The sequence below is a fragment of the Dipodomys spectabilis genome, unplaced genomic scaffold (genome assembly GCF_019054845.1).
Source record: "Dipodomys spectabilis isolate Male_0828 unplaced genomic scaffold, ASM1905484v1 ptg000385l, whole genome shotgun sequence".
In the NCBI taxonomy this organism is placed as follows: Eukaryota; Metazoa; Chordata; class Mammalia; order Rodentia; family Heteromyidae; genus Dipodomys; species Dipodomys spectabilis.
This window is the reverse complement of record NW_024871062.1, coordinates 147,677-174,166: the sequence shown is the minus strand read 5'-3', so window position 1 is coordinate 174,166 and position 26,490 is coordinate 147,677. Positions and strand designations below refer to the sequence as shown.

At 48.2% G+C, this 26,490-nt stretch overlaps 1 protein-coding gene across 3 annotated transcripts in view; it reads right to left on the bottom strand.

Annotated features, from left to right (window-relative positions):
• Chfr (checkpoint with forkhead and ring finger domains) overlaps positions 1-25,604 on the bottom strand; it is a 37,349-nt gene extending 11,745 nt beyond the window's left edge. For 2 of the 3 annotated variants that reach the window (XM_042667255.1, XM_042667257.1), the window contains exons 1-10: positions 25,383-25,604; positions 18,475-18,574; positions 16,061-16,170; positions 14,051-14,110; positions 13,742-13,927; positions 10,343-10,510; positions 5,133-5,289; positions 3,977-4,131; positions 3,666-3,828; positions 1,219-1,364 (exon numbers count right to left, since the gene is read on the bottom strand). In XM_042667255.1, the coding sequence (XP_042523189.1) occupies positions 1,219-1,364; positions 3,666-3,828; positions 3,977-4,131; positions 5,133-5,289; positions 10,343-10,510; positions 13,742-13,927; positions 14,051-14,110; positions 16,061-16,170; positions 18,475-18,574; positions 25,383-25,515 (1,378 nt within the window). In that variant the 5' untranslated portion in view covers positions 25,516-25,604. Of the gene's footprint in view, positions 1-1,218; positions 1,365-3,665; positions 3,829-3,976; positions 4,132-5,132; positions 5,290-10,342; positions 10,511-13,741; positions 13,928-14,050; positions 14,111-16,060; positions 16,171-18,474; positions 18,575-24,569; positions 24,664-25,382 lie in introns of those variants that run through there. The other variant, XM_042667256.1, reaches the window with a different exon arrangement.
• Between the last annotated feature and the right edge of the window lie 886 nt (positions 25,605-26,490).

Here is a 26,490-nt window from a genome sequence, read left to right as displayed (position 1 = left end):
GGGATGTGAAGGGTAAACAAAGGAGGAGGCTGCAATGCTTGATAAGAAATGTACTCATTATCTTGCCCATGTAATTGTAACCCCTCTGTACAGTATGTTCACAAAAAATAAAAATTAAAAAAAATAATAAGAATCAGTGTAAACCAAGTGCTGGTGACTCACACCTGTAATCCTAGCGACGAAGGAACCTGAGATTTGAGGATCCTAGTTCAGAGCCAGCCTAAGCAGACAACCCCAAGAGACTCTTTTTTTTTTTTTTTTTTGGTCGCTCGTGGGGCTTGAACTCTGGGCCTGGGCGCTGTCCTTCAGCTCTTCAGTTCAAGGCAAGCGCTATACCACTTGGTGCTACAGCGCCACTTCCGGTTTTCTGGTGGTTTATTGAAGATAGGCGTCTCACCGTCTTTCCTGCCCGGGATGGCTTTGAACCTCGATCCTCATATCTCAGCCTCCTGAGTAGCTAGGATTATAGGCGTGAGCCACCAGCGCCCGGCCCCCAAGAGACTCTTATCTCCATAACCAGCAAAAAGCCAGAAGTGGAAGAATGGTTTAGGTGGTACAGGGCCTCATGCATGCAAAGCGAACACTACCACTGAGCTGCCTCCCCAGCCCCATCCATAGTTTTCTTGATGGCAACTAGGAAAAGGGAAACTGATAGAATAATATTAAGGTCAACTCTGTGGAATCTTGAGGCAGCTTTTGGGAACTCAGAACAGTATGCTGGAAAAAAGACAATCTCTTATTTGAGGAAGAGATATGTATAATTATCATGCTCTTTTTTTTTAATTCACTAGGTGATAGGAGCTATGAAAGAGTGGGTTAGGAAGGGACCCCATGGTGAAGTTTAGGATACTAATTAACAAGTGTGTTCATTAGGGGAGACTCAACAAATGGACATTTATCTGACTCCTTACCAACACTAATTTTCATTTATTTCATTTTTTAGAGATACTATCTCTCCAAGTAGCCCAGGCAGATCTCGGAGTCTTGACCCTCCTGCCTCTGCCTGCTGAGGACTGGGACTACAGGAAAGCCACCCCTTAACTGGCCTGATCCTGATTAAAGCAAACAGGAGGACACAGGAGGCAGGGGGACCGCAGTGAAGCAGTGGACTGGAGGGTAAGAAGGTAGCAAAGAAGAGTCAGAGAAAACATAACACCAGAGCAGTGCAGTAAGGAATCAACACAATGGAACGACTCAGGTTTGGACCTGCTGCCTCACCTGTTGGGAAGCTGGTAGAAGTTGATGGTGTGTCACCCCCAAGAGCCTGAGGGGACCTCAGCTCACTGTCCAGTGCTGGGCAGGGAAGGGGATGCACAGCTTGTCTTCTGTACTCAGGACACTGTCTGCACACGATATATGGCTGACTGCAGGAAGAGCACATAGCAAAACTAAAGCCATGGAAGAGCACGCCCCAGCAGTTCTGTCTGAGTCAAAGCTATCCAACAACTGTCTCCTGTTTCTGGTCATTGAGCCTTCATACTACAGCTCTACCACTGCTGAGCTTCTCTGCACACTGGTGTGTGTGAAGGGGAAGAACAGGCCTTTCTTACCTCCCTAACTCCCACTGTTAGAAAGCACACCACCAAGAACCACTGAGAACAGAGTCTGAAGGGGAGGACCACACCTGCCACACATGCTTGGCACCAACTTGCAGCTCAGTGCTTAGCCACTTCCCTGCTCCATTCCTCACTCCACATGATTCAGCACACTCATCTGAGGCCACTCAGTTCCTACTTGGCAAGACATGGACTCAGAGGCTCCAAGGCTGAGAGGAAACTAGGATCAAACAAGAAAACTACATCAAAGATGTTGCTGGATCATCTAATACATGTGGGTCCTCTCCTTGTTAAAACCAGAGCATAATATGCAACAGCTAAGAGATGTTCTTTACCCAGTTAACTTCCCACCTAGCCAGTAGGAACTCTGTATTATTCATCTAAATTGCCTATCACTTCCCTAAAAATACCTGACCTGTATTTTTGAATAAACTACTAGAAAAAAAAAACTGTAAAGAATCTGGGTTTGGAGGCATGGTTGGCAAAACACTAGTCAATGAGCGAAAGCATCAGGAAGCAAGTTCAGGTCCTGGTCTTGGGCCAAAAAAGAAAACAAAAGAATCCACCAGAAAGTAAATGAGGGGGCTGGGAAGGTGGCTCAGTGGTAGAGTGCTTGCCTTGCACACATGAGGCCCTGGGTTCGATTCCTCAGCACCACATAAGCAAAATGAAAAAAGCCAGAAGTGGCGCTGTGGCTCAAGTGGTAGAGCGCTAGCCTTGAGCTGAAGAGCTGAGGGACAGCACCCAGGCCCAGAGTTCAGACCCCACGACTGGACCAAAAAAAAAGAAAGTACATGAGACTCTCAATTCACTTAGAGAATCTTGAAACCTGACATCAGTGACAGGAACCAGGAAAAGGTAAGACTTGACCAGACAAAGACAAAACACAGTGACGAGATTTACAGTCTCATCTGTAAGGAAAAAACATAAATGCAAAGGACACCCCTACCCCTACGATGAGAATCCCTCATGTGTACCTTACTGAGTCACATCCGAGGGACCTTTCTGATAGGTGAGTTATACACATACCAAACGTCCAAGGCTGTGTTGACAGCTGTTCACACCTGTAATCTTAGCTACTCTGGAGGCTGAGATCTAAGGATTGAGACAACTAGCAAAAAGCTAGAATGACACTCATGAGCCTTGCTAGTGCGAGGTCCTGAGTTCAAGCCCTGGTACTCCCCATCCTTCCCCCTAAGAAAAATCTAGAAAAAGTCCAGAGACATTTAACACCCAATCACACTCTCTTTTTTTTTTTTTCTGGGTCTGGTCATGGGGCCTGAACTCTGGGCCTGGGCGCTGTCCCTTAGCTCTTCAGCTCAAGGCTAGTGCTCTACCACTTGAGCCACAGTGCCACTTCCGGCTTTTTTCTTTGTGCTTATGTGGTGCTGAGGAATGGAACCCAGGGCCTCATGCATGCAAGACAAGCGCTCTACCACTGAGCCACCTTCCCAGCCCAATCACACTCTCTTATGTGGCTATTTCACTTCTATTTACCTATCTTTACCTATATGAAATTGGGTACATATGCATAACACATAGCCTAAGAATGCCCTGCAGCATTGTTCCCAAATTCAAAATGTTGGAACTAGTTCAGAATCCCATGTACAATATGATAGGTATTTATCAGTATACAATTCTATTTTGCCTTAGTTGGTTTTTGTTTGTTTTTGGGACAGGGTCTCACTATATAGCACAGGATGGCCTTAGCCTGGTGAGTGCTGAGGTTAGGCATAGACCATGTCAGGATACATTCTGTTCTGTGAAAGCATGTAGACAGGACATACATATAAATGACAAGATGGATATACTAAAATGTTAGCACCTTGGTTGTGAGTGTAGCTCAGTAGTAGAGTATTTCTCTCATGTGCATAAGACCTTAGGTTTGATCCCCAGAATGACAGTAGAGAACAGAAGAGATGGGGAAAAGGAAGGGAAAAGAGGACAGTGCAAAGGACAGGAGAGAAGGGAAACAAAGGATGAGGAGAGGAGGGGAAGGGCGAGGAAGGAAGAAAGGGACATTTCACTGCTAAGGCTCCACTCTGTGTAGACCACTGAAAACGTAAGCACAGGGCTGACGTCCCACTCTGAGCCAACCACAGGACTCACCTTATGTCTGAGGATTCACTGTCAACATCAGACAGCTCTAGCAGGTCCTCTGAACTCCCTTCTTCATCAGAGAAAGATCTCCTGACTTTTGGCTGAAGCATGTCTTGAGTGATCTTATTCCTGGCGTCCATACTTCTCACATCTTCTTCACTGCGACTCTTATCTGAATGCAAAAGACAAAGGGTCATTCAAGGGCAGTGCCTAGGGAATATTCAAAAGCAACAAACAGGGAGATATTGAAGACTGTTCAAAGCAGAACCTGTGGCCCCAACTCCTGAAGAAAATATGGTCCAGGGGGTCTGACCACTTGCCTGGGTGTTGGACAAGGTAAGCTTCTACAAGGTTGTTCAGGATGTGGTTTTTACAGATTCGTTCCACTGGACAGCGGCAGGTGGGGCACAAAGATGAACGTTCCATCCAGCCAGAGTAGCAAGCTGCACAGAATGTGTGCATGCAGGGCTGCAAACTGGAAGACAGGAGGAACACATCTCCAGACAGAATCCTCCCAATATTTGCCTCTGTGACCCCTTGGAGAAGGTCTGCAAGCAGGCACATTCAGGGAGAAGGGCAAGCTGCATTCAAGCCATTGGACCCACTTTCAGGCCATCTATCATCCACCTAAAAATACTCCAGGGCTGATAAAAAGTCATATGGTGCCTGTTTTTAGGAGGGTCAGAGGAGAGCAGATCATGACTTCAGGAATATAAGCAAAAGCACCAAGTTGTTTGGAAATGAAAGTTGAATTGGTTCTGCCTCCTAAATTCTTCCAAGAGTAAAGAGAAAGCTACCCCTGGGATAATCAATCTATGATAAATACTATATTTCTTTAACTAAGAAGTATATAAAACTTGATATAGTTTATCTGATCTGTCTGCAAGGTAGATGGATTTGCTGGGATACCTATGAGCTATGTTAGTCAAAACCAAGGCTGACCAAAAGGCTCTTTATGCTTAGCCTCCTCCTCTCACTCATGAAGTGCTGGGTGCCAGAGATAGAAGCCTTGTCACACCTGTGCATGGGCAGAGACAGGAGCTCTTAGGGCAACAGTTCTGAGCCTGTCACCCATACCCGTGGCCTAAGGTGGCAGCAGCTCACTGGCCATAAGGCACAGAAAGAGGATGTTTCTCTCATCTTAACCTGTAAGCTAGCTCAGCTTTCTCTATAATACAGGAAACAGTCCTCCTGTTCCCTGTATGACCAAAACTGTGGGCACCTGCCGAGTGCAACTTGTTATTAATATCTTGATGTGTCCTTTCCCTTCCTTATTGAAAAAATGAAGTATAAGTAAATATGCTGAACCAGAACCTGGGCTGTCGTCAGTCCCTCAGATTTCTGGGTGCTGACAACCCATCTGGTCCCAGCTTTCTGTAAGGTTTATGTAAGTGTTTCCCTCAATCTCGTACTGTCTTCCCTCAGAGACAGCGCACTCCCAGGACCCAAGCCAGCCTTGGGTGTGAGGAAGCGTACCTCACACAGTCATGTAGCAGGTCTTGGCAGATGATACAGGTGAGTGTCTCCTCCATCTTGTCAGGCTTCACAGAGGCAATTCTGACATCCTCACAGATGGTTTGGGTATTTCTACACTGATCCGCAACCAACTGAAGGTTCAATTCGAGCTCCCCATCTGCAAGAGAAAGAGGTAAGTTCTGACTGTCACAACCAAGGAGGAAACCAATATAGGGCTTTTTTTTTTTCTCCCAGTCCTGGGGCAATGCCCTGGGCAATGCCCTGGGCACTGTCCCTGGGCATTGTCCCTGTGTGTCTATCTATGTGGTACTGAGTAAGCAAACCCAGGGCTTCATGGTATACATGCACTCTACCACTAAGCCATCTTACCAGCCTTTTCTTTTTCTAGAAATATTTTAACTGTGGGATGGGAAGATAGTTCAGTGATACAGTGCTTAATTGCCTTGTATGCATGAGGCCCTGGGTTCAATTCCTCAGCACCACATAAGCAGAAAAAGCCAGAAGTGGCACTGTGGCTCAAGTGGTAGAGCGCTCACCTTGAGCTGAAGAGCTGAGGGACAGGCCCCAGGCCCAGAGTTTAGGCCCTATGACTGGGAAAAAATATATATATTTTAACTGGTAGACACAGAAAATACTCAGACTTCTACTCTCCAGAAGCGGAGAATACACAGCTGTTGACATTTGATTATATTTATAAAGACTGACATTTGTTTACATTTATGAAGACTTTAAAAAATTTTTATTTTGGAGATACTGGGGTATATACTTCGGGTCTGTGTCACTTGAGCCTTAGCCCCTTTTGCGTTTATCTTTCCAGATAGGTCCTCATAACTTTTATCTGAGTTGGCCTTGGACTAAGATCCTTCACCTATGCCTCCCACATACCTAGAATTAATCGTTGTGTACCACCCAGCTCATTTCCTTTGTGCTTAATTTTTAAGTCAGTCATGAGGCTTGAAATCTTGGCCTGGGCTCTGTCCCTGAGCTCTTCAGCTCAAGGCCAGTGCTCTACCAATTGAACCACAGCACTACTTCCAGTTTTCTGGTAGTTAATTGGAGATAAGAGTCTCACAGACTTTCCTGCCCAGGCTGCCTTTGAATGTGATCCTCAAGTCTCAGCATCCTGAGTAGATAGGATTACAAGAGTGAGCCACCAGCACCCAGGTGTGCTTGGTTTTATTTCGCAGTACTAGAGCTTCATGCTTACTAGGCATAAACTCAACCATTTGAACTCTGCCTTTAGCCTACACCCAACTTATTTGTCTCACTAACAGTTTGCTCAGATTGGCCACAAATTGCAATCATTTCAATCTCCTGACTATTGACAAGGTAAGGTTATCAGTGTGAGCCTCCACCCCTGGCCCTTTACAAGACCTATTATATGTTGTGACTGTGTGTGCAGCTACTGGAGCACATACTCAGAGCCTGTGTGCTGTCCCTGAGCTCTTTCACTCAAGGCTAGGCCCACTAGCACTTGAGCCACAGCTCAATGTCTAGCTTTATGCTGGTTAACTGCATGCAAGAGGCTTATCCCAGATAGACTTCCCTGCTCAGTTTCTTCAAGCTGTGTTCCGAGATCTCAGCTTCTAGAGTAGCTAGGATTACACGTAGGAACCACCAGTGCCAAGCCTACAAAGTCTCTTTTAAAATGCCCCCAAATTGGGCTGGGAAGGTGGCTCAGTGGTAGATTGCTTGCCTTGCATGCATGAGGCCCTGGGTACAATTCCTCAGCACCACATAAGCAGAAAAAGCTGGGAGTGGCACTGTGGCTCAAGTGGTAGAACACTAGCCTTGAGCTGAAGAGCTGAGTGACAGCGCCCAGGCCCAGAGTTCAGGCCCACGACTGACCAATAAATAAATATAAAATGCCCCAAGTTTTAAAGTTTTTTGTTTTGTTTTGTTTTTGGTTTTTTTTTTTTGGGGTCCGGTGGTAGGGCCTGAACTCTGGGCCTGGGCTCTGTCCCTCAGCTCTTCAGCTCAAGGCTAGCGCTCTACCACTTGAGCCACAGCGCCACTTCCAGCTTTTTTCTTTTTGCTTATGTGGTGCTGAGGAATCGAACCCAGGGCCTCAGGCATGCAAGGCAAGCGCTCTACCACTGAGCCACCTTCCCAGCCCCCAAGTTTTTAAGTTTTATATTACATTATGCTTAAGTTCTGTTTTAGAGGAACAATCACTGATCTAAAAGAAGATGTTCAAGGATAAAAAACAATGGCCAATCTGGGCAATACTGGCTCACACAGGTAATCCTAGCTACTCAAGAGGCTGAGAGCTAGAATTGTGTTCCAAAGTCAGCCCAGGCAGGAAAGTCCATGATACTCTTATCTCCAGTTAACCATCAGAAAACAAAAAGTGGAGTTGTGGTTCGGTAGAGTGCTAGCCTTGAGTAAAAGAGATCAGGGACATCACCCAGGCCCTGAGTTCAGTCTCTAAAACTAGAGGGAGGGAGAGAGGGAGAAAGAGAGAGAGAAAGAGAGAAAGAGAGAGAGAAAGAGAGAGAGAGAGAGAGAGAGAGAGAGGAGAGAGAAAGGTTGGGGGGAGAGAAGAGGGAGAGAGGGGGTGAGGGGCCAAGGGGGAGGGAGAGGAAGAGAGAGGGAGAGGGGGGGAAGAGGGGGAGAGGGAGGGGGAGGGGGGAGAGGGAGGGGAAGAGGGGGAGAGAGAAAGAGAATGGACACACCTGGCCTGGCAGTATGAGCCTGTAGTCACAACTACTTGGGAAGCTGAAGTAGAAGGTCAGGACTTCAAGGCTAGCCTTGAAATAGTGAGATCTCATCTCAAAAAAGAGATCTTAGCCAGTAATCCTCAAACTGGTAATCCTAGCTACTCGAGAAGCTGAGATCTTAGGGGCAACAGTTCAAAGCCAACGTAGATGGGAGACTCTGAGAGACTCTGATCTCCAATTAGCCCCCAAAAGAGGCTGGAAGTATAGATGTGGCTCCAGTGCTAGAATGCTACACTTTTGTGATAAATTTTGGAGACTACACATATTTTTTTAAAAGCCTTGCATTTTTTTCAGTGTAATTGCTGTGAATTCTTTCTGAGTCCTCCTCAAGCCAATCCAATTTTCCAGCTCAGAGAGTCCAAGTCCTCTTCCCTTCGGACATTCCGCATCTCTCTATCACAATGCTCTCTGATCACACTGAGTTGTAGCTGCCATGTGGCCATCACTACACCACCATACCACCACATTACCACACCACCAAACCACATCACCACCCCACTACACAAGAACAGGTCACCATACATTACCACACCACATTACCACATCACTACACTACCACTTTATCATATCACCACACCAGCACATTACCACACCACACCACCAATTACCATACCACCACACATTTTTTTTCAGTCATGGGGCTTGAACTCAGGCCCTGGGTGCTGTCCCTGACCTCTTTTGCTCACTTCAAGTGACAGCATCACTTCCATGGCTTTTACTTTTTATGCTTTTTTGTTGTTATTGATTCTTGCATCAATCCCGGAACACCCTCAACCACTAAACTTTGGCTATTAAAGTATAGATTCTTAGCCAGGGGCCAATGACTCATCCCCATTATCTTGCTAATTATAAGGTTGCCACCTGGATGATCAGGGTTCAAAGCCAGCCCCGGCAGAAAAAGTCTGAGAGTCTCTATGCTCTAGTTAGCCAGCACAATGCCAAAACTAGAGCCATGTGCAGAAAAGCTGAATGAGAGGCTAAGGTCTTAAGTTCAAGCCCCAGGACCAGCACAACAAATAAGCCAACATATAGGTTTTTTTCTCTTTAACTCATCCCAATGTGAAGGTTCAAACTATCACTTAAAGATAACATATTGTGTCCGTGGCTCACATCTGTAATCCTAGCTACTCAGGAGGCTGAGATCTGAGGATCATGGTTCAAAGCCAGTTCAGACAGGAAAGTCTGTGAGACTCTTCTCTCCAATTAACTACCAAAAAAACTGGAAGTGGTGCTGTGGCTCAAGTGGTAGAGCGCTCACCTTGAGCTGGAGAACTCAAGGACAGTGCCCAGGCCCAGAGCTCAAGCCCTATGACCCACCAAAAAAAAAAAAAAAGAGAACATCTATTTTTAAAAAAATTCCTGTCATGGGACTGGGAAGGTGGCTCAGTGGTAGAGCGCTTGCCTTGCATGCATGAGGCCCTGGGTTCGATTCTTCAGCACCACATAAGCAAAAAGAAAAAAGCCGGAAGTGGCGCTGTGGCTCAAGTGGTAGAGCGCTAGCCTTGAGCTGAAGAGCTGAGGGAAAGTGCCCAGGCACAGAGTTCAGGCCCCACAACCAGACCAATAAAAAAAAAATTCCTGTCACATTAAGTCAGAAAACTTTTGGTATCAATTCTGCAACTCAGAGTGTAATTACCAGACCATAAGTATACTCTGGAAGTAAACACAGTTCTAAGCCAGGTACTGGTGGCTAATGCCCACAATTGTACCTACTCTGATCCAAGACAATCACAGCAGAAAAGTCTGTCAAACTCTTTTTTTTTTTTGGGTCCAGTAGTGGGGCCTGAACTCTGGGCCTGGGCGCTATCCCTCAGCTCTTCAGCTCAAGGCTAGCGCTCTACCACTTGAGCCACAGTGCCACTTCTGGCTTTTTTCTTTTTGCTTATGTAGTGCTGAGGAATCGAACCCAGGGCCTCGAGCATGCAAGGCAAGCGCTCTGCCACTGAGCCACCTTCCCAGCCCCATCTGTCAGACTCTTATCTCAACTTAATCAGCAAAAAAGCAGGTGTAGCTTGGATAGTGAGAGCCAGCCTTGAGCAAAAAAGCTAAAGGAAAGTGCAAGGCTTTCAGTCTCAGGACTGTCATGCACATGTACACACATGCATGTGCACACGCGCACACACACACTCATGCAGGGGTACACACACCACAAAACAGCAAATAAAAGGCAGTTTTTATCGGAATTAATGAAAACAGGAAAGAGGCCCACACTTTCACTCTGAAAACGTGAGCTGTTATAGGGCATAAACCTGTAACAAAAAGTGGGGCACCACTGAGGGCAACAACCATCATAGTACGGCACGGCACACTCTATGTTCAGTGTCTTTTCTCCAGAACTAAGATTATAGTAACGGCACTTCTTTGACATCTCAGGGAAATTATCTTATCATTTATAGCCAGGACTTATCACACTATTTCACACCTAACAGACACTCAGAAAGTATTAAATCACTATAAGAGGCCGAAGAGGCAGAGTGGCAAGACTCTAACCTCCTTTTATCTTCTTTTTAACAGGCTCCAAATTCTCCTGGTCCTGGGGTTCCAATAAGGGAAAGGGTGCTTCTTCTCTGCTTGGGAGAGCTGGAACAAGGTTGGAGAGTTCGTCACTGGCCAAAACTGAGCCATATCCTTTTGAGGAGATACCTACATCCCCAGACCCTGAGAGAGGTGACAAACAAGAAAGGAGAGAATATATCAAGAAAGTTTCACTGATTTAAATCAAGGGAGTTTGAAATCCCAAATATCATAGCTTAAGAATAGCATGTGGTGGGGGCTGGGAAGGTAGCTCAGCGGTAGAGCGCTTGCCTTACATGCCTGAGGCCCTGGGTTCAATTCCTCAACACCACATAAGCAAAAAAGAAAAAAGCCAGAAGTGGCACTGTGGCTCAAGTGGTAGAGTTCTAGCCTTCAGGTGAAGAGCTGAGGGACAGTGCCCAGGCCCAGAGTTCAAGCCCCATGACCAGACCCCCCCCCAAAAAAAAATTAAATTAAAAAAAAAGAATAATACCAAGTGGCACTGGACACCGATAGATCACGCCTGTCATCCTAACTACTCAGAAGGCTGAAATCTGAGGATCACGGTTCAAAGCCAGCCGGGCAGGAAAGTCTATGAGACTCTTATCTCCAATAAAAACCATTAGAAACTTTGTATGTCCCTCCCCCATGGTATAACCCCTGCTTTCACTGTATTTGAGTTGGTATAATTTGTGGAGGGGAAGGGAGAAAACAAATCATTTAAATAGGGATACAGGTGAATCCATTGCAACAATGAGATGTACAAGTTATGTGGAAAAACGAACTTTACAACTTTGGTGGGGGGTGGGGAAGGGAGATGGGAAGGGATGGGAAGGGGAAACAAAGGAGGAGGCTACAATGCTTGATAAGAAATGTACTCATTATCTTGCCCATGTAATTGTAACCCCTCTGTACAGTATTTTCACAATTAAAAAAAAAAAAACTAGAAAAACAGAAGTGGCACTGTGGCTCAAGCGGTAGAATGCTCACCTTGAGCTGAACAGCACAGGGACAGCGTCCAGGCCGAGTTCAAGCCCCACAACCAACAACAACAACAAAAAAGAATAGCACATGGGACAAATGCTAGTGGCTCATGCTTGTAATCCACTCATGATGCGATGCTGAGATCTGAGGATCACAGTTCCAAGCCAGCCCAGGGAAAAAAGTCTATTAAATTTTTTTTTTTTTTTTTTTTTGGCCAGTCCTGGGGCTTGAAATCAGGGTCTGGGCCCTATGCTTGAGATTCTCTGTGCTCAATGCTAGCACCCTACCACTTGATCGATAGCACCATGTCCAGCTTTTTTTTTTTTTTTTTTTTTTGGGGTCCGGTCGTGGGGCCTGAACTCTGGGCCTGGGCGCTGTCCCTCAGCTCTTCAGCTCAAGGCTAGCGCTCTACCACTTGAGCCACAGTGCCACTTCCGGCTTTTTTTCTTTTTGCTTATGTGGTGCTGAGGAATTGAACCCAGGCCTCGGGCATGCAAGGCAAGCGCTCTACCACTGAGCCACCTTCCCAGCCCCAATGTCCAGCTTTTTTTTTTTTTTTTTTTTGGGGTCCGGTCGTTGGGCCTGAGCTCTGTCCCTCAGCTCTTCAGCTCAAGGCTAGCGCTCTACCACTTGAGCCACAGCCCCACTTCCGGCTTTTCTTTTCTGCTTATGTGGTGCTGAGGAATCGAACCCAGGGCCTCAGGCATGCAAGGCAAGCGCTCTACCACTGAGCCACCTTCCCAGCCCCTGTCCAGCTTTTTTTATGTGGTACTGAGGAATTGAACTCAGGGCTTCTTACATGCTGGGCAAGCACTCTACCGCCACATTCTCAGCCCCAGGAGACTCTTATCTTCAATTAACCATGCTGAAGTGAAGCTGTGGCTCAAGAGGTAGAACACTAGCCTTGAGCAAAAAAGCTCAGGGACAGTAAGAGGCCAGGACTGGCACCAAAAGAAAAAATAACGGCCAGAAAAGCCCTGGTAACATAAACTGAGCTTACTCTGGCTGTGTGTTTCTAGACTTCTTATGGGAACTAGTTTTTCTCTTATACCCCAACTCATATTTATATTTAAGAGAATCTCTATTTACATGAAACCCACAGATTGCTATACACTGTAAGAACAGAAAACCAAGCACGCATTCTAGAAATAAAGAGTTACCTTAAAACTAGGCAACAAGGGCTGGGAAGGTGGCTTAGTGATAAGAGCGCTTGCCTTGTATACATGAGACCCTGGGTTCGATTTCTCAGCACTACATAAGCAGAAAAAGTTGGAAGTGGCAACCGTGGCTCAGTTGGTAGAGCACTAACCTTGAGCTGAAGAGCTGAGGGACAGTGCCCAGGCCCAGCAACCGACCAAAAACAAAAAAACAAAACTAGACAAAAAAAGTGATAAAATTCTACTGAAAAATCTTAAGAAAATCTGTGTGTACATATGTTTGTTTCTGGACTCAGGATTCAGGGCTCAAGAATATAAGTCACACACTCTTCCACTAAGCCCCCAACCCTCACTGCAGAATACCAATGTGCTTAAGAAAGAGGAAAAAATATTTTCATATGTATTATAAAAATATCAGGAAGTGGCACTGTGGCTCAAGTGGTAGATGCTACCCTTGAGCTGAGGAGTGCAGGGACAGCACCCAGGCCCAGAGTTCAAGCCATATGACCGACCAAAATCAACATATAAAAAAAAAATTTAACTTGAAAAACTATTTTGAAGATAATCTGGAAGGAAAACACATAGTTGGGGAACAGTTGAGAGAGTAAACTCAAAAATATATGTATTGTATTCTAACTCAGGGAATATTTATATATACAATACCTATAAGGAAACATTAGCATCACATCACACTTAGACGGAGTGAATTTTCCCAGTGACCATGGAAGAAGGGAAAAAGAGCCTAAAAGGACAAAGGCATGTAAACTGGTTTACATATCCTATGCAAGGTAAACTTTGAAAGCAGTATGTCAAGTGAAAAAAACAAGTCACAGAAGACCACACATAGTATGATTCCATGCAAATAAAATGTCTAAGAAAGGCAAATAAACACAAATATATGGAGTTCCGGTTAGATAACAGAATGTTCTGGAATTAGCGGTAATGAATGGATAATGTATAAATATACTAAAAAACACTGATGTGTACACATTAACAGGCTGATATTTATTGTATGTGAATTACATTTTTATAGTTTACATAAACTAAGGCCCTTAGGCTTTACCATTTTGGGGATGGAACAAGTTATAATTTACTACTATAGAACACTCACTAATGATAATCTTCTGTAGTGGCTCTTCAGTCTCAGTGACAACACAGATAAGGATTAAGGAACAAAAATGTACCACTGCCATGATGATCTCCATCACGCTAGAGCTTGAGGAGTGCTCTTTACCTGTGGGAGTCAGCTCTGTGGATGAGGTAGAGGCCATGGGGAAGAGGTCTGATGTGGATGTCGATGGCTGTGCTTCCTCCACGCACACCTGAGCGGCAGGCAACAACGGTATATCCTGGGAGTCATCACCCAACCCTGGAGCTGAGGTATCTTTGGTCACATGGAACACATTTTCTTTATTGGCTTCTGCAAGCCCAAAAGGAACAGAAGGAACACAAAAGGAGCTCAAGAAAATACTGCACAGGTCTTAAAACACTGTTCCTAGTATTCAACAACCCTTCACATTGTCTTTGCTACAAGTTAACTTACCAAAGGATTCTTGAGTAATGCCTTGCTTTTCATTTAAAGATTCATAGAGGTATGCCACATCTAAAAGGAAATTAATCAAATAAAAAATGGTAGCCATATCAAAAAAAAGCAGTATCTAAGACAAGTGCCAGGGGCTCACGCCTGCAACCCTATCTACTCAGGAGGCTGAGGATCATGGTTCAAAGCCAGCCTGGGCAGGAAAGTCTGTGAGACTTTTTTTTTTTTTTTGCTGGTCCTGGGGCTTGAACTCTGGGTCTAGGCTCTCTCCATGAGTTTTTTGGGTCTATTTGTTTTTTGTTTTTTGGTTTTCTTTGGGTCCAGTCCTGGGGCCTGAACTCTGGGCCTGGGCACTGTCCCTCAGCTCTTCAGCTCAAGGCTAGCACTCTACCATTTGAGCCACAGCGCCACTTCCAGCTTTTTTCTTTTTGCTTATGTGGTGCTGAGGAATCGAACCCAGGGCCTCAGGCATGCAAGGCAAGCTCTACCACTGAGCCACCTTCCCAGCCCTCTCCTTGAGGTTTTTGCTCAAGGCTAGTGCTCTTCCACTTGAGACAAAACACCACTTCAAGACTTTTTCTGAGCAGTTTATTGGAGATAAAGAGACTCACAGATTTTCCAGCCTGGGCTGGCTTCAAACTGATCCTCAGATCTCAGCCTCCTGAGTAGCTAGGATTACAGGTGAGAGCTATCACATCAGCTCAGTAAGATTCTTATCTCCAATTAAGAAACAAAAGTATAGCGGTAGGGCCCTAGCCTTGAGTGGAAAAAGCTCAAGCACAACACCTAGGCCCCAAGTTCAAGCTCCAGGACTGGCATGCACATACATGCACGCACACACAGTATTTCATCTCTATTCTCATCTTTTCAATCCTGTCATAGCTTATCTGTTGATTATCTTCATTTAGCATCAAATAACAACATCTACTGACTTAGATTCCAACACAAGTGAAGCATTCTTTTTTTGGGGGCTGGTCCTGGGGCTTGAAATCAGGCTCTAAGCACTGTCCCCAAGCTTTTGTGCTCAAGGATAGCACACTACACTACCACTGTGAGCCACAGCACCATTTCTGGCTTTGAACAAACATGACCATCAAATCTCAGCCGCTCAAGTAGTTAACATTCTAGGCAGTGAGCCACTGGTACCCAGCAATGACCTATTATTATGAACCTAAAACTATGCATATCTCAGAGGAAAAAATGGTTTCAGGCAGCAGACTAAGGTGAAGAATCTCATGCCTTGCTTATAATTGCAAGCCACTGAAAACAGGAACAGATACAAGATTCCTCTGGGGGCTAGGAATGTGGCTTAGTGGTAGAGTGCTTGCCTAGCATGCATGAAGCCCTGGGTTCAATTCCTTAGTACCACATACATAGAAAAAGCCAAAAGTGGTGCTGTGGCTCAAGTGGTAGCGTGCTAGCCTTGAGGAAAAAAGTTCAGGGACAGTGCCCAGGCTCTAAGTTCAAGCCCCAAGACTGGCAAAAAAAAAAGAAAAAAGAAAAAAGAAAAATTCCTCTGTAAGGCAATGGCCTGGTTTATGTTGAATATGACCTGAATGATATTTGTCCACCCCTTCCTTTTCCTTACTAAGAAGAGACTTTTCAAAGGATTTCCCTGACTCATGTCCTTGACTCCCACAAACACAAAGCAGAATCACCATTATGCTCTAGGCCCCTATTCCTGCACTTTATTCCTACAGTTACAATTCTTCTACTTTTACAACCCACCCTACCCCATTCATTCCTTCATACCACCCAATTTAGATATAATGCCCACAACTACATTAGCATTCTTTAAGAAAGTCTCTAAATAGTTAGCATTCAGTTTTCAATTGCTTACACCAAAAGTCTACATAAACATGTATATTAAGGTCAGGAATGTAGCCAACCCTAACTTCCCTATAGGAAATATCTCTTTCAACAAATTTTCTTTCTGAAGATGTTGGTCAGTCTCATCTGAACTTTAGTGCAGCATCTGGGCACATGTCTAACCCCAGTGAGTTTTCCTCTTACTGTGTTCCGGCTCATTCTTCCTGTACACTAAATAGATGACATCCCCAGACTGTAGAGGACAAGTCTGTTTTTTAACAACCTTCAGCTTATTGATTACTGTTCCATTGGTACTGTAAAGAAAGAAAGGAAAAGGCAAATTACCCTACTCAAAATAACTAGGATTATTAAATTTTTCTACCACTGTGAGGAAATCCGCTCAATATTATCACTGTGAAAAATAGTCATAGGAATGATGTAACTATTTAACAATGTATTCATGCAAATACCATCTGACAAAGTTCTTGAGAAAAATCTTGCTGGTCATTTCCTTACTGACAAACTAACTAGCAACACAAACCTTTTACCCAGTGTTTTACTATTTCTGCTGTTCTAATGCAGACTCTTCCAATGTGCCCCCTTGTGGATCCTGAGGCCTCAGCAGCAACAGCAGTGTACTGTAATTTCCAGCCTCTTCAGAGCTTTACTTAGAGCTATCCATAGCTTTACTCCTTCCCAACAACCATGATCCCAGTCAGTGCATGTCTCAAATAACTACTGACCCCCTTAAGGAACAGGTTCTGGGGAAGCAAAATAAATGCTGGACTAATAACTGGAAGACACCAGGACATCTGTGCTGTGCTCTAAATGGTCTGGGTTTGGCAGTGACCACACTGCTGGGTGGGGAGGTCATGGTGCTAGTCCTAGACCCAGGGTCCAGGGGTATGGGAGGAAAAACAAGAAGTGCTTTGTTCAGAGGGATTTCTGAGTAGAGACCTGATATAAAATCAGGAGGTACATGATGGGCAGAGAGCACAGTACACTGAACACATAAAATCTGGTATGTGTAGTATTCTAGAAGGCTTTCCATGTTTCTTTCTTGTGGTATTGGGGATCAAGGCCAGGTTTACACATACTAGGCCAGCCATCCTAAGCTACACCCCTAGCTCTGGCTTTTCACCTTTTCTGTATTACTTAAGTAATTCAGAAAATTAATAATTAGGGGCTGGGAAGGTGGCTCAGTGGTAGAGCACTTGCCTTGCATGCATGAGGCCCCGGGTTCGATTCCTTAGCACCAAGTAAGCAAAAAGAAAAAAGCCAGAAGTGGTGCTGTGGCTCAAGTGGTAGAGCACTAGCCTTGAGCTGAAGAGCTGAGGGACAGCGCCCAAGCCCAGAGTTCAGGCCCCACGACCAGACCCCCCCCCCCCCAAAAAAAAGAAAATTAATAATTAAAAATAAGATTTTTAAGCCAGGTGCCAGTGGTTCACACCTGTAATACAAGCTACTCAGGAGGCTGAGATGTGGGATTCCTGGTTTGAGAAGCCAACAGGAAAAGTCTGTGAGATTCTCATCTTTAATTAGCCACCAAAAGTCTGTAAGTAGTGCTGTAGTTAAGTAGTACAGTACCAGCTTTGAGCAAAAAAGGGAAGGGCTGGGCTCCGGTGGCTCATGCCTGTAATCCTAGCTACTTAGGAGGCTAAGATCTGAGGATCGCAGTTCAAAGCCAGCCCAGGCAAGAAAGTCCATGAGATTCTTATCTCCAATAAACCACCAGAAAACCTGAAGTAGCGCTGTGGCTCAATCAGTAGATCACTCACCTTGAGCTGAAGAGCACAGGGACAGCGCCCAAGCCCAGAGTTTAAGCTCCACAACTGACCAAAAAAAAACCTAAGGGAAAGTCCCAGGCCCTGAGTTCAAGCCCCAGTACCAGCACACACCTTAAACAAGTTTTGTGTTGTTGCCAGGTAGGGTGAAACATATGAATAATTCTGGCATTCAGGAAGTTAAGGCCAGAGGAGCCCAAGTTCAAGGCCAGCCTGGGCTATATATATGTATATATAGTATGTGTATGTGTGTGTATATTCATGTATGTTTGTGTGTGTGTGTGTGTGTGTATATATATATATATATATATATACACATATATATACACATATATATCAAAGTTGGTTCTATTTTTCAAGAATCTATACACTATCGATGCCTTTTTTTTTTTTTTTTTTTGGGGGGGGGGGGGTCAGGGCCTGAACTCTGGGCCTGGGCGCTGTTCCTCAGCAATTCAGCTCAAGGCTAGTGCTCTACCACTTGAGCCATAGCGCCACTTTCGGCTTTTTTTTTTTTTTTTTTTTTTGCTTATGTGGTGCTAAGGAATCGAACCCGGGGCCTCAAGCATGCAAGGCAAGCACTCTACCACTGAGCCACCTTCCCAGCCCCCTTTTAAGTTTTATTTCTGAGCCATATTTGATTTAATTAGAGGACTGGAGCCACAGGCACCAAAGCATCACTTAGGATCTCATAATGGAAATCAGAAAATTCATCTTGATGCCTTGAGAACCTAAGCACCATGTGAGAGAAAGCTAGCTGATGTTACTGTAATGAAGCAATACTGTCAGCTTGCTAAGCCACAGAGGAAACAGAAAAGATCAGAAAGTACTCACCTGGTGTCTTCCAGCATCACCTGACCAGACTTTTCATCCACTAAAATTTTACAGTGATCTCCAGACACAAGTTTATTGCTAGGGAATGAGAGGTCGCAGCCTATAACACAAAGGACAGAAGGATGCTGGACATGATTTTAGGTTCTGTGGCCATAACTATCTCTGCTTTCTCAACATATGTAACGCACTATATACATTTGCGAAAACAGCATTTAAATACTTTATGTGTTAACCCGAAGTTAGGGGTAGGGGTTGTGTCCACAACCTTTTTTTTTGCTTGAACTCTGGGCTTGGGCGCTGTCCCTGCCCTCTTCAGCTCAAGGCAAGCACTCTACCACTTGAGCCACAGCGCCACTTCTGGTTCTCTGGTAGTCAATAAGAATCTCATGGACTTCCCTGCCCAGGCTAGCTTTGAATTTCAATCCTCAGATTTCAGCATCCTGAGTAGCTAGGATTACAGATGTGAGTCACCAGCACCTCACAATCTATAACCTTTTTAAGCCTGGTCACCTGGAACACATCCCATCATATAAACACTTCTTCAACATGATTTGTGACATACACATATGCACAGCTTTCCCTGATAAAATAAATATAACCAGAACTTAAAAAAAAAAACCCAGGAGCTGATGGCTCACACCTGTAATCCTAGCTACTCAGGAGGCTGAGATCTAAGGATCGAGGTTCAAAGCCAGCCCAGGCAGGAAGGTCCATGAGACTTTTTTTTGTTTTGTTTTGTTGGTCGTGGGGCTTGAACTCTGAGCCTGGGCACTGTCCCTCAGCTCTTCAGCTCACAAAGATTACCACTTGAGCCATAGTGCCACTTCTAGTTTCCTGGTTGTTTGTTGGAGATAAGAGTCTCATGGGGGGCTGGGAAGGTGGCTCAGTGGTAGAGCACTTGCCTTGCATGCATGAGGCCCTGGGTTCGATTCCTCAGTACTACATAAGCAGGAAAAAAAAGGCCGGAAGTGGTGCTATGGCTCAAGTGGTAGAACGCTAGCCTTGAGGTGAAGAGCTGAGGGACAGCGCCCAGGCCCAGAGTTCAGGCCCCACAACTGGACCTCCTCCTCCCCCCCCAAAAAAAAGAGTATCATGGTCTTTCCTGCCTGGGCTGGCTTTGAACTGCGATCCTCAGATCTCAGCCTCCTGAGTAGCTAGGATTACAGGTGTGAGCCACCGGCGCCCAGCATGAGACTCTTACCTACCATTAGACACCAGAAAACCAGAAGTGGTACTGGGGCTCCCCAGCCAGACCAAGTGGTGAACTAGGGAGCAATTACAGATGAACGTGTTTCAAGACATGACCTTTAGGGACCTTCCAAGGTCTTGAGATGGAGGTTCAGCTACAGCCAACTTCTGGCTCTTTGGTAGTTTACTGGAGACTAAGTCTCATACTGTGAACTTCAGATCTCAGTCTCCTAAGTAGCTAGGATTACCGGTGTGAGCCTCCAGCACCCAGCTGTTTGTTCTTCTTTAAGTAGGCCAGCTACTCTTGTAGGAGCTGCTTCTCCAAGTTGGTCCTGACCAGGTCACTTATGTCAGCCTCCATGCTCAGAAGCAGGCCCTGGTCCATTCTATCTCAAAATACAATCAAAAGCCACCTGCAGCCTGACAGGTACTGTCCATCCTAAGCCTAGACTTCACATTGGTGGCTCTAAAAATCTTGTTGCACTGATCCCCAGTGGTCTCAAAATAGTGACTGTGGTCACAGGAAGACTTTGACCTTTGCTTCTATTATCAGTCTAAGATCTTCACCTCTAGTTAGAACTAGTCTGCTTCTAGACATGTATCTTATAGAGCAAAATACCACTTAGTGAGAACCTGCAATAGTGACACTGTGGTTGCCTGTCAACAGCCTGTTGGACACAAAGTGCCCACATGGCCACTGCCACCAACAGCCCTGAGAGGAGGCTAAGCATGTGCATACCTGGAGGACATAAACATGCCTTAACCATTCTAAGCCCCCAAGGAGGAAGTGGAAAATCTGGAACTCTTATACACCGTTAGTGGGAATGCACATTAGCACAACCACTTTAAAAAAAACAGTTGGCATCTTATTTTTTTTTTTGTTACCAGACCTGGGGTTGAACTCAGGGCCTAGGCACTGTCCCTAAGCTGGTTTTGTTCAAATCTACCACTATACCTTTTGAGCCACCTCTGGCTTTTTCTTTTTGTTTTTTTGGTCAGCCGTGGGGCTTGAACTCTGGGCCTAGGCGCTGTCCTTCAGCTCCTCAGCTCAAGGCAAGCGCTCTACCACTTGAGCTACAGCGCCACTTCCGGTTTTCTGGTGGTTTATTGGAGTCAGGAGTCTCACAGTCTCTCCTGCCCAGGCTGGCTTTGAACCGCGATCCTCAGATCTCAGCCTCCTGAGTAGCTAGGATTACAGGCGTGAGCAACCAGCGCCCAGCTTACCTCTGGCTTTTTCTGTTTATGTGGTACTGAGGAATTGAACCTAGGGCTACAAGCATGCCAGGCAAGCACTGTACCACTGAGCCCCATTCCCAGCCTTGGCATCTTCTCAAGTTAAATATACAATTGACACATACCCCAGTAATTCCACTTCTAGGTATTTGGGTAAGAAAAGTAAACAGGTGTATAAATAAAGAAAATATTTATAGTAACTTAACTTTTTCTTTTCTCTTTCACAGAGGGTCTGGCTGTGTAGCCTATGCTGGCCTTGATCTAGGCTTTGATTATGCATATACTTTCAAAGTTGAAATAAAAAACTGGATAGTGAGATTTATACAGTCCTCTGCTTTCCCAAAATAGATGTGCTGTAAGGTGAAAAATAAGAAGACTTTTGCTTCTACACAACAATCTTTCTCATTCTCTCTCTCTCTTTTTTTTTTTTTGGTTGGTCACAGGGCTTGAACTCTGGGCCTGGGCGCTGTCCCCGCGCTCTTCAGCTCAAGGCACGTGCTCTACCGCTTGAGCCACAGAGCCACTTCCGGTGTTCTAGTGGTTTTTTGGAGATAGAGTCTCACAGACTTTCCTGCCCGGGCTGGCTTTGAACTGCAATCCTCAGATCTCAGCCTCCTGAGTAGGTAGGATTACAGGCATGAGCCACCAGCACCCGGCTTCTCATTCTCTTTTTTAAAAGTACAGAGCCATACTGGTGACATTAATTTTCAGACAAACGAAATGCCTTTGGTGACCTAGGGCATGTCTCGGTAGAAAAGCAACAGAGGAAGTAAAATTACCAGATATTCCTTTAGATGTTCGCTAAGCAGTAAGGGTGAAGGCACTTTCTCTCACTGGTTGTGTAACATTGTTCTAGTCCTTAGCTTCTCAGATTCATTACATAAATATTCTATAAGCTGGGACTTAGCGATCTTTTGAAGTGTAAACAACTACAGCTACAAATTACCATCTAAGCATTGTGTTGCTTTTTTTTTTTTTTTTTTTTGTCGGTCATAGGGCTTGAACTCTGGGCCTGGGCTCTGTCCCTCAGCTCTTCAGCTCAAGGCGAGCGCTCTACCACTTGAGCTACAGTGCCACTTTCAGTTTTCTGGTGGTTTATTGGAGATAGGAGTCTCACGGTCTCTCCTGCCCGGGCTGGCTTTGAACCGCAATCCTCAGATCTCAGCCTCCTGAGTAGCTAGGATTACAGGCGTGAGCCACCAGCGCCCCGCCTGTTGCTTCATTCTTAAGTTTGGTATACTTTGTTTTTATTTGTCTTAAGGCTATGTATGTATCTATGTATGTATCTATGTATGTATGTATGTATCTATCTATCTATCTATCCTATCTATCTGCTGGTATCAGAGTTTGAACTCAGATCCTCACACCTGCTCTGCTGAAACCTCACATATGCCTCCAGCCTATGTCTCAAGGTATTTTCTAAATGTTCCCTTTTGTTTGACCCAGTAGCTGTATAAGAGAAATGCATAGCCAGGCACTGGTGGCTCAAGCCTGTAATCCTAGCTACTCAGGAGGCTGAGATCTGAGGATCATGGTTCAAAGTCAGCCTGCACAGGAAAGTCCATGAGACTCTTATCTCCAATAAACTATTCAAAAAAGCAGGAAGTGGTGCTGTGGCTCAAGTGGTAAAGTGCTGGCCTTGAGCTGAAGAGCACAGGGACAGCACCCAGGTCCAGAGTTCAAGTCCCAAACCTAACAAAAAAATGCTTAATTTCTAAATAAATGGATTTTCCAGGTTTTCTTTCACCAATTGATTTCTAATTTCATTCTGCTGTGGTCAGAGAAAAACCTCTGTATAGCAACGAACATGAGCTCATATTCTAGACAGCAGTTAATACAACTGCTTACCAAAGTGGTAATGAGGACTAAGAGATCTGAATGAAGGATTCAGAAAAGGGAAAAGGGAGGTAGGGAAGGTGGCTCAGTGGTAGAGTGGTTGTCTTGCATGCATGAGGCCCTGGGTTCAATTCCGCAGCACCACATAAGCAGAAAAAGCTGGAAGTGGCACTGTGGCTCAAGCTGTAGATCACTAGCCTTGAGCTGAAGAGCTGAGGGACAGCGCCCAGGCCTACAGTTCAGGCGCCATGACCAACAAAAAAAAAAAAGGGAAAAGGAGACCTGGCAGACAATAAAGTGAACGGTAGGTCTTACCTGGAGTGCACACTGCATCCCTGGCTGCCTGCCTGACCTGCCAGCACGTGGCCTGTCTGCCTGTCCACCTGTCCTGCCACCATTCGTCCTGTCCGCCTGTCATGCCAGCACCCGTCCTGTCCACCTGTCCTGCCAGCACCCATCCTGCCAGCACCCGTCCTGTCCACCTGTCCTGCCAGCACCCGTCCTGTCCACCTGTCCTGCCAGCACCCGTCCTGTCCACCTGTCCTGCCAGCACCCATCCTGTCCACCTGTCCTGCCAGCACTCGTCCTGTCCAGCTGTCCTGCCAGCACTCATCCTGTCCAGCTGTCCTGTCAGCACTCGTCCTGTCCACCTGTCCTGCCAGCACTCGTCCTGTCCACCTGTCCTGTCAGCACTCATCTGTCCACCTGTCCTGTCAGCACTTGTCCTGTCCACCTGTCCTGCCAGCACTCATCCTGTCCAGCTGTCCTGTCAGCACTTGTCCTGTCCACCTGTCCTGCCAGCGCTCATCCTGTCTACCTGTCCTGCCAGCACTCGTCTGTCCACCTGTCCTGTCAGCACTTGTCCTGTCCACCTGTCCTGCCAGCGCTCATCCTGTCCAGCTGTCCTGCCAGCACTCGTCTGTCTACCTGTCCTGCCAGTACTGTCTGTCCACCTGTCCTGCCAGCACCAGTCCTGTTCACCTGTCCTGTCAGCACTTGTCCTGTCCACCTGTCCTGCCAGTACTCGTCTGTCCACCTGTCCTGCCAGCACCCGTCCTGTCCACCTGTCCTGCCAGCACCCGTCCTGTCCACCTGTCCTGCCAGCACCCGTCCTGTCCACCTGTCCTGCCAGCACCCGTCCTGTCCACCTGTCCTGCCAGCATTCGTACTGTCCACCTGTCCTGCCAGCACTCATCTGTCCACCTGTCCTGCCAGCACTCATCCTGTCCAGCTGTCCTGCCAGCACTCGTCTGTCCACCAGTCCTGCCAGCACTCATCCTGTCCAGCTGTCCTGCCAGTACTGTCTGTCCACCTGTCCTGCCAGCACTCGTCTGTCCACCTGTCCTGTCAGCACTTGTCCTGTCCAGCTGTCCTGTCAGCACTCGTCTGTCCACCTGTCCTGCCAGCACCCGTCCTGTCCACCTGTCCTGCCAGCACTCGTCTGTCCACCTGTCCTGTCAGCACTCGTCTGTCCAGCTGTCCTGCCAGCACTCATCCTGTCCAGCTGTCCTGCCAGCACTCATCTGTCCACCTGTCCTGCCAGCACTCGTCCTGTCCACCTGTCCTGTCAGCACTTGTCCTGTCCATCTGTCTGGCCAGCCTCGTCTTGTCCGCCACCTGTGGTTCCTGCTGTCTCCTATCCAATTCCTAGGTCTCAGTTCCTAGCTCCGATCTTCTGTCCAGAGCTGCAGATCTCAGACCCAACCAGCCCTGCACACCGGCAGCCCTACGGTCCGGCCCCGGTACCTCTCCTCAGCCCGACCCCGTACCTCTCCTCGGCCCTGGCGTCCACTCCCGCCTCCTGGCCCGGCCCCTTCCGGCCCGGCCCGGCTGTGTACCTCTCCTTGGCCCGAGCGTCCACTCCCACTCCCCAGCCCGGCCTCGTACCTTTCCCCAGCCTGGGCGTACTCTCCGGCCCGGCCCCGCACCTCTCCTGGGCCCGGCCCGGCCCGGCCCGGCCCGGCCCCGCACCTCTCCCCGGCCCCGCACCTCTCCCGGGCCCGGCCCGGCCCAGCACCTCTCCCCGGCCCAGCCCGGCCCAGCACCTCTCCCCGGCCCAGCCCGGCCCCGCACCTCTCCCGGGCCCGGCCCGGCCCCGCCCCGCACCTCTCCCCGGCCCAGCCCGGCCCCGCACCTCTCCCCGGCCCGGCCCGGCCCCGCACCTCTCCCCGGCCCGGCCCGGCCCCGCCCCGCACCTCTCCCCGGCCCAGCCCGGCCCCGCACCTCTCCCCGGCCCGGCCCGGCCCCGCACCTCTCCCGGGCCCGGCCCGGCCCCGCCCCGCACCTCTCCCCGGCCCAGCCCGGCCCCGCACCTCTCCCCGGCCCAGCCCGGCCCCGCACCTCTCCCGGGCCCGGCCCGGCCCCGCCCCGCACCTCTCCCCGGCCCAGCCCGGCCCCGCACCTCTCCCCGGCCCAGCCCGGCCCCGCACCTCTCCCGGGCCCGGCCCGGCCCCGCCCCGCACCTCTCCCCGGCCCAGCCCGGCCCCGCACCTCTCCCCGGCCCGGCCCGGCCCCGCCCCGCACCTCTCCCCGGCCCAGCCCGGCCCCGCACCTCTCCCCGGCCCGGCCCGGCCCCGCACCTCTCCCGGGCCCGGCCCGGCCCCGCACCTCTCCCGGGCCCGGCCCGGCCCCGCACTCTCCCGGCCCCGTACCTCTCCGCCGCCCGAGCGTCCACTCGCGCTTCCACAGGAGGACGTGCGGCTCGCCCTCCTCGGCGCCCAGGCGCAGGAGCCGCCCCCAGGGCCGCTGCCGCGGCGGCCGCTCGCCGTCCCCGGGCCGCTCCATCGGAGCGCGTCACCGAGACCCGGAAACGCCGGCCGGGGGACGACGGCCCGACCCCGGGAGCCGCAGAGCTCGGCGCCGCCGCCCCTCGGCCGCCGCCCCGCCCAGCCCGCCCGTCGGCCGCGGCGCCTGGCCGGCCGCAGCCCCGCCCGCGCGCCCGCGCACCCCCAGCCACGCGCCGACCCCGGAACCGGCCGCGCCGCCGCCGCCGCCGCTGTCAGCGGACATCGCGGGTCCCCAGCTGATCCGCGGGCGGGACCAGGCGGCGCGTGCGACTATTGGCTGGCGGAAACGCCAGCGAGAGCCCCGGCTAGAGAGGAGCCGGGAGCGTCCGTCCAGCGGGTGGGCGGGCTGACAGAAGGAGCATGCGCAGACGAAAGCCTGAAGGCGAGGCTGCCATCTTTGATTCTGGCGGGGATCGCGGAAGTGGCTGCGGTGAGCGCCATATTATGTGGGGCCAAAGGGGTACAGCAACTTTTACACTTGTTTTGGAAAGATACAAGTGCCTTCTAGGTTCAGAAGCGAAGGTCTACTTTACCTGTAAAAAATGAATGTAAACAGAAGCCATTTTCATTTCCCATTTTCACAAATCAAATTTCAAACGTGGAAAAGGTCAGTAGCAAGGACCAAGGCCTAGGCAAATGAGAGAACCATGGTGTTAGTCAGAGGACAAATTGGATCACGTTTCAGAGAGAAATATTTGCAGAAACGAACAGCTTTCCGTTTTTTATTTTTTTACATTTTTTGTGGGGCTTGAACTCTGGGCCTGGGCGCTGCCCCTCAGCTCTGCAACTCAAGGCCAGCGCCCCACCGCTTGGGCCACAGCACCACTTCCAGTTTCCTAGTGGTTTGTTGGAGATAAGAGTCTCATGGACTTACCTGCCCGGACTGGCTTTGAACCACGAACCTCAGATCTCAGCCTCCTGAGTGTAAGGTCTGCTCCTGGATGGCTAGCAGATTCCACCCTCCTAGCAGCAA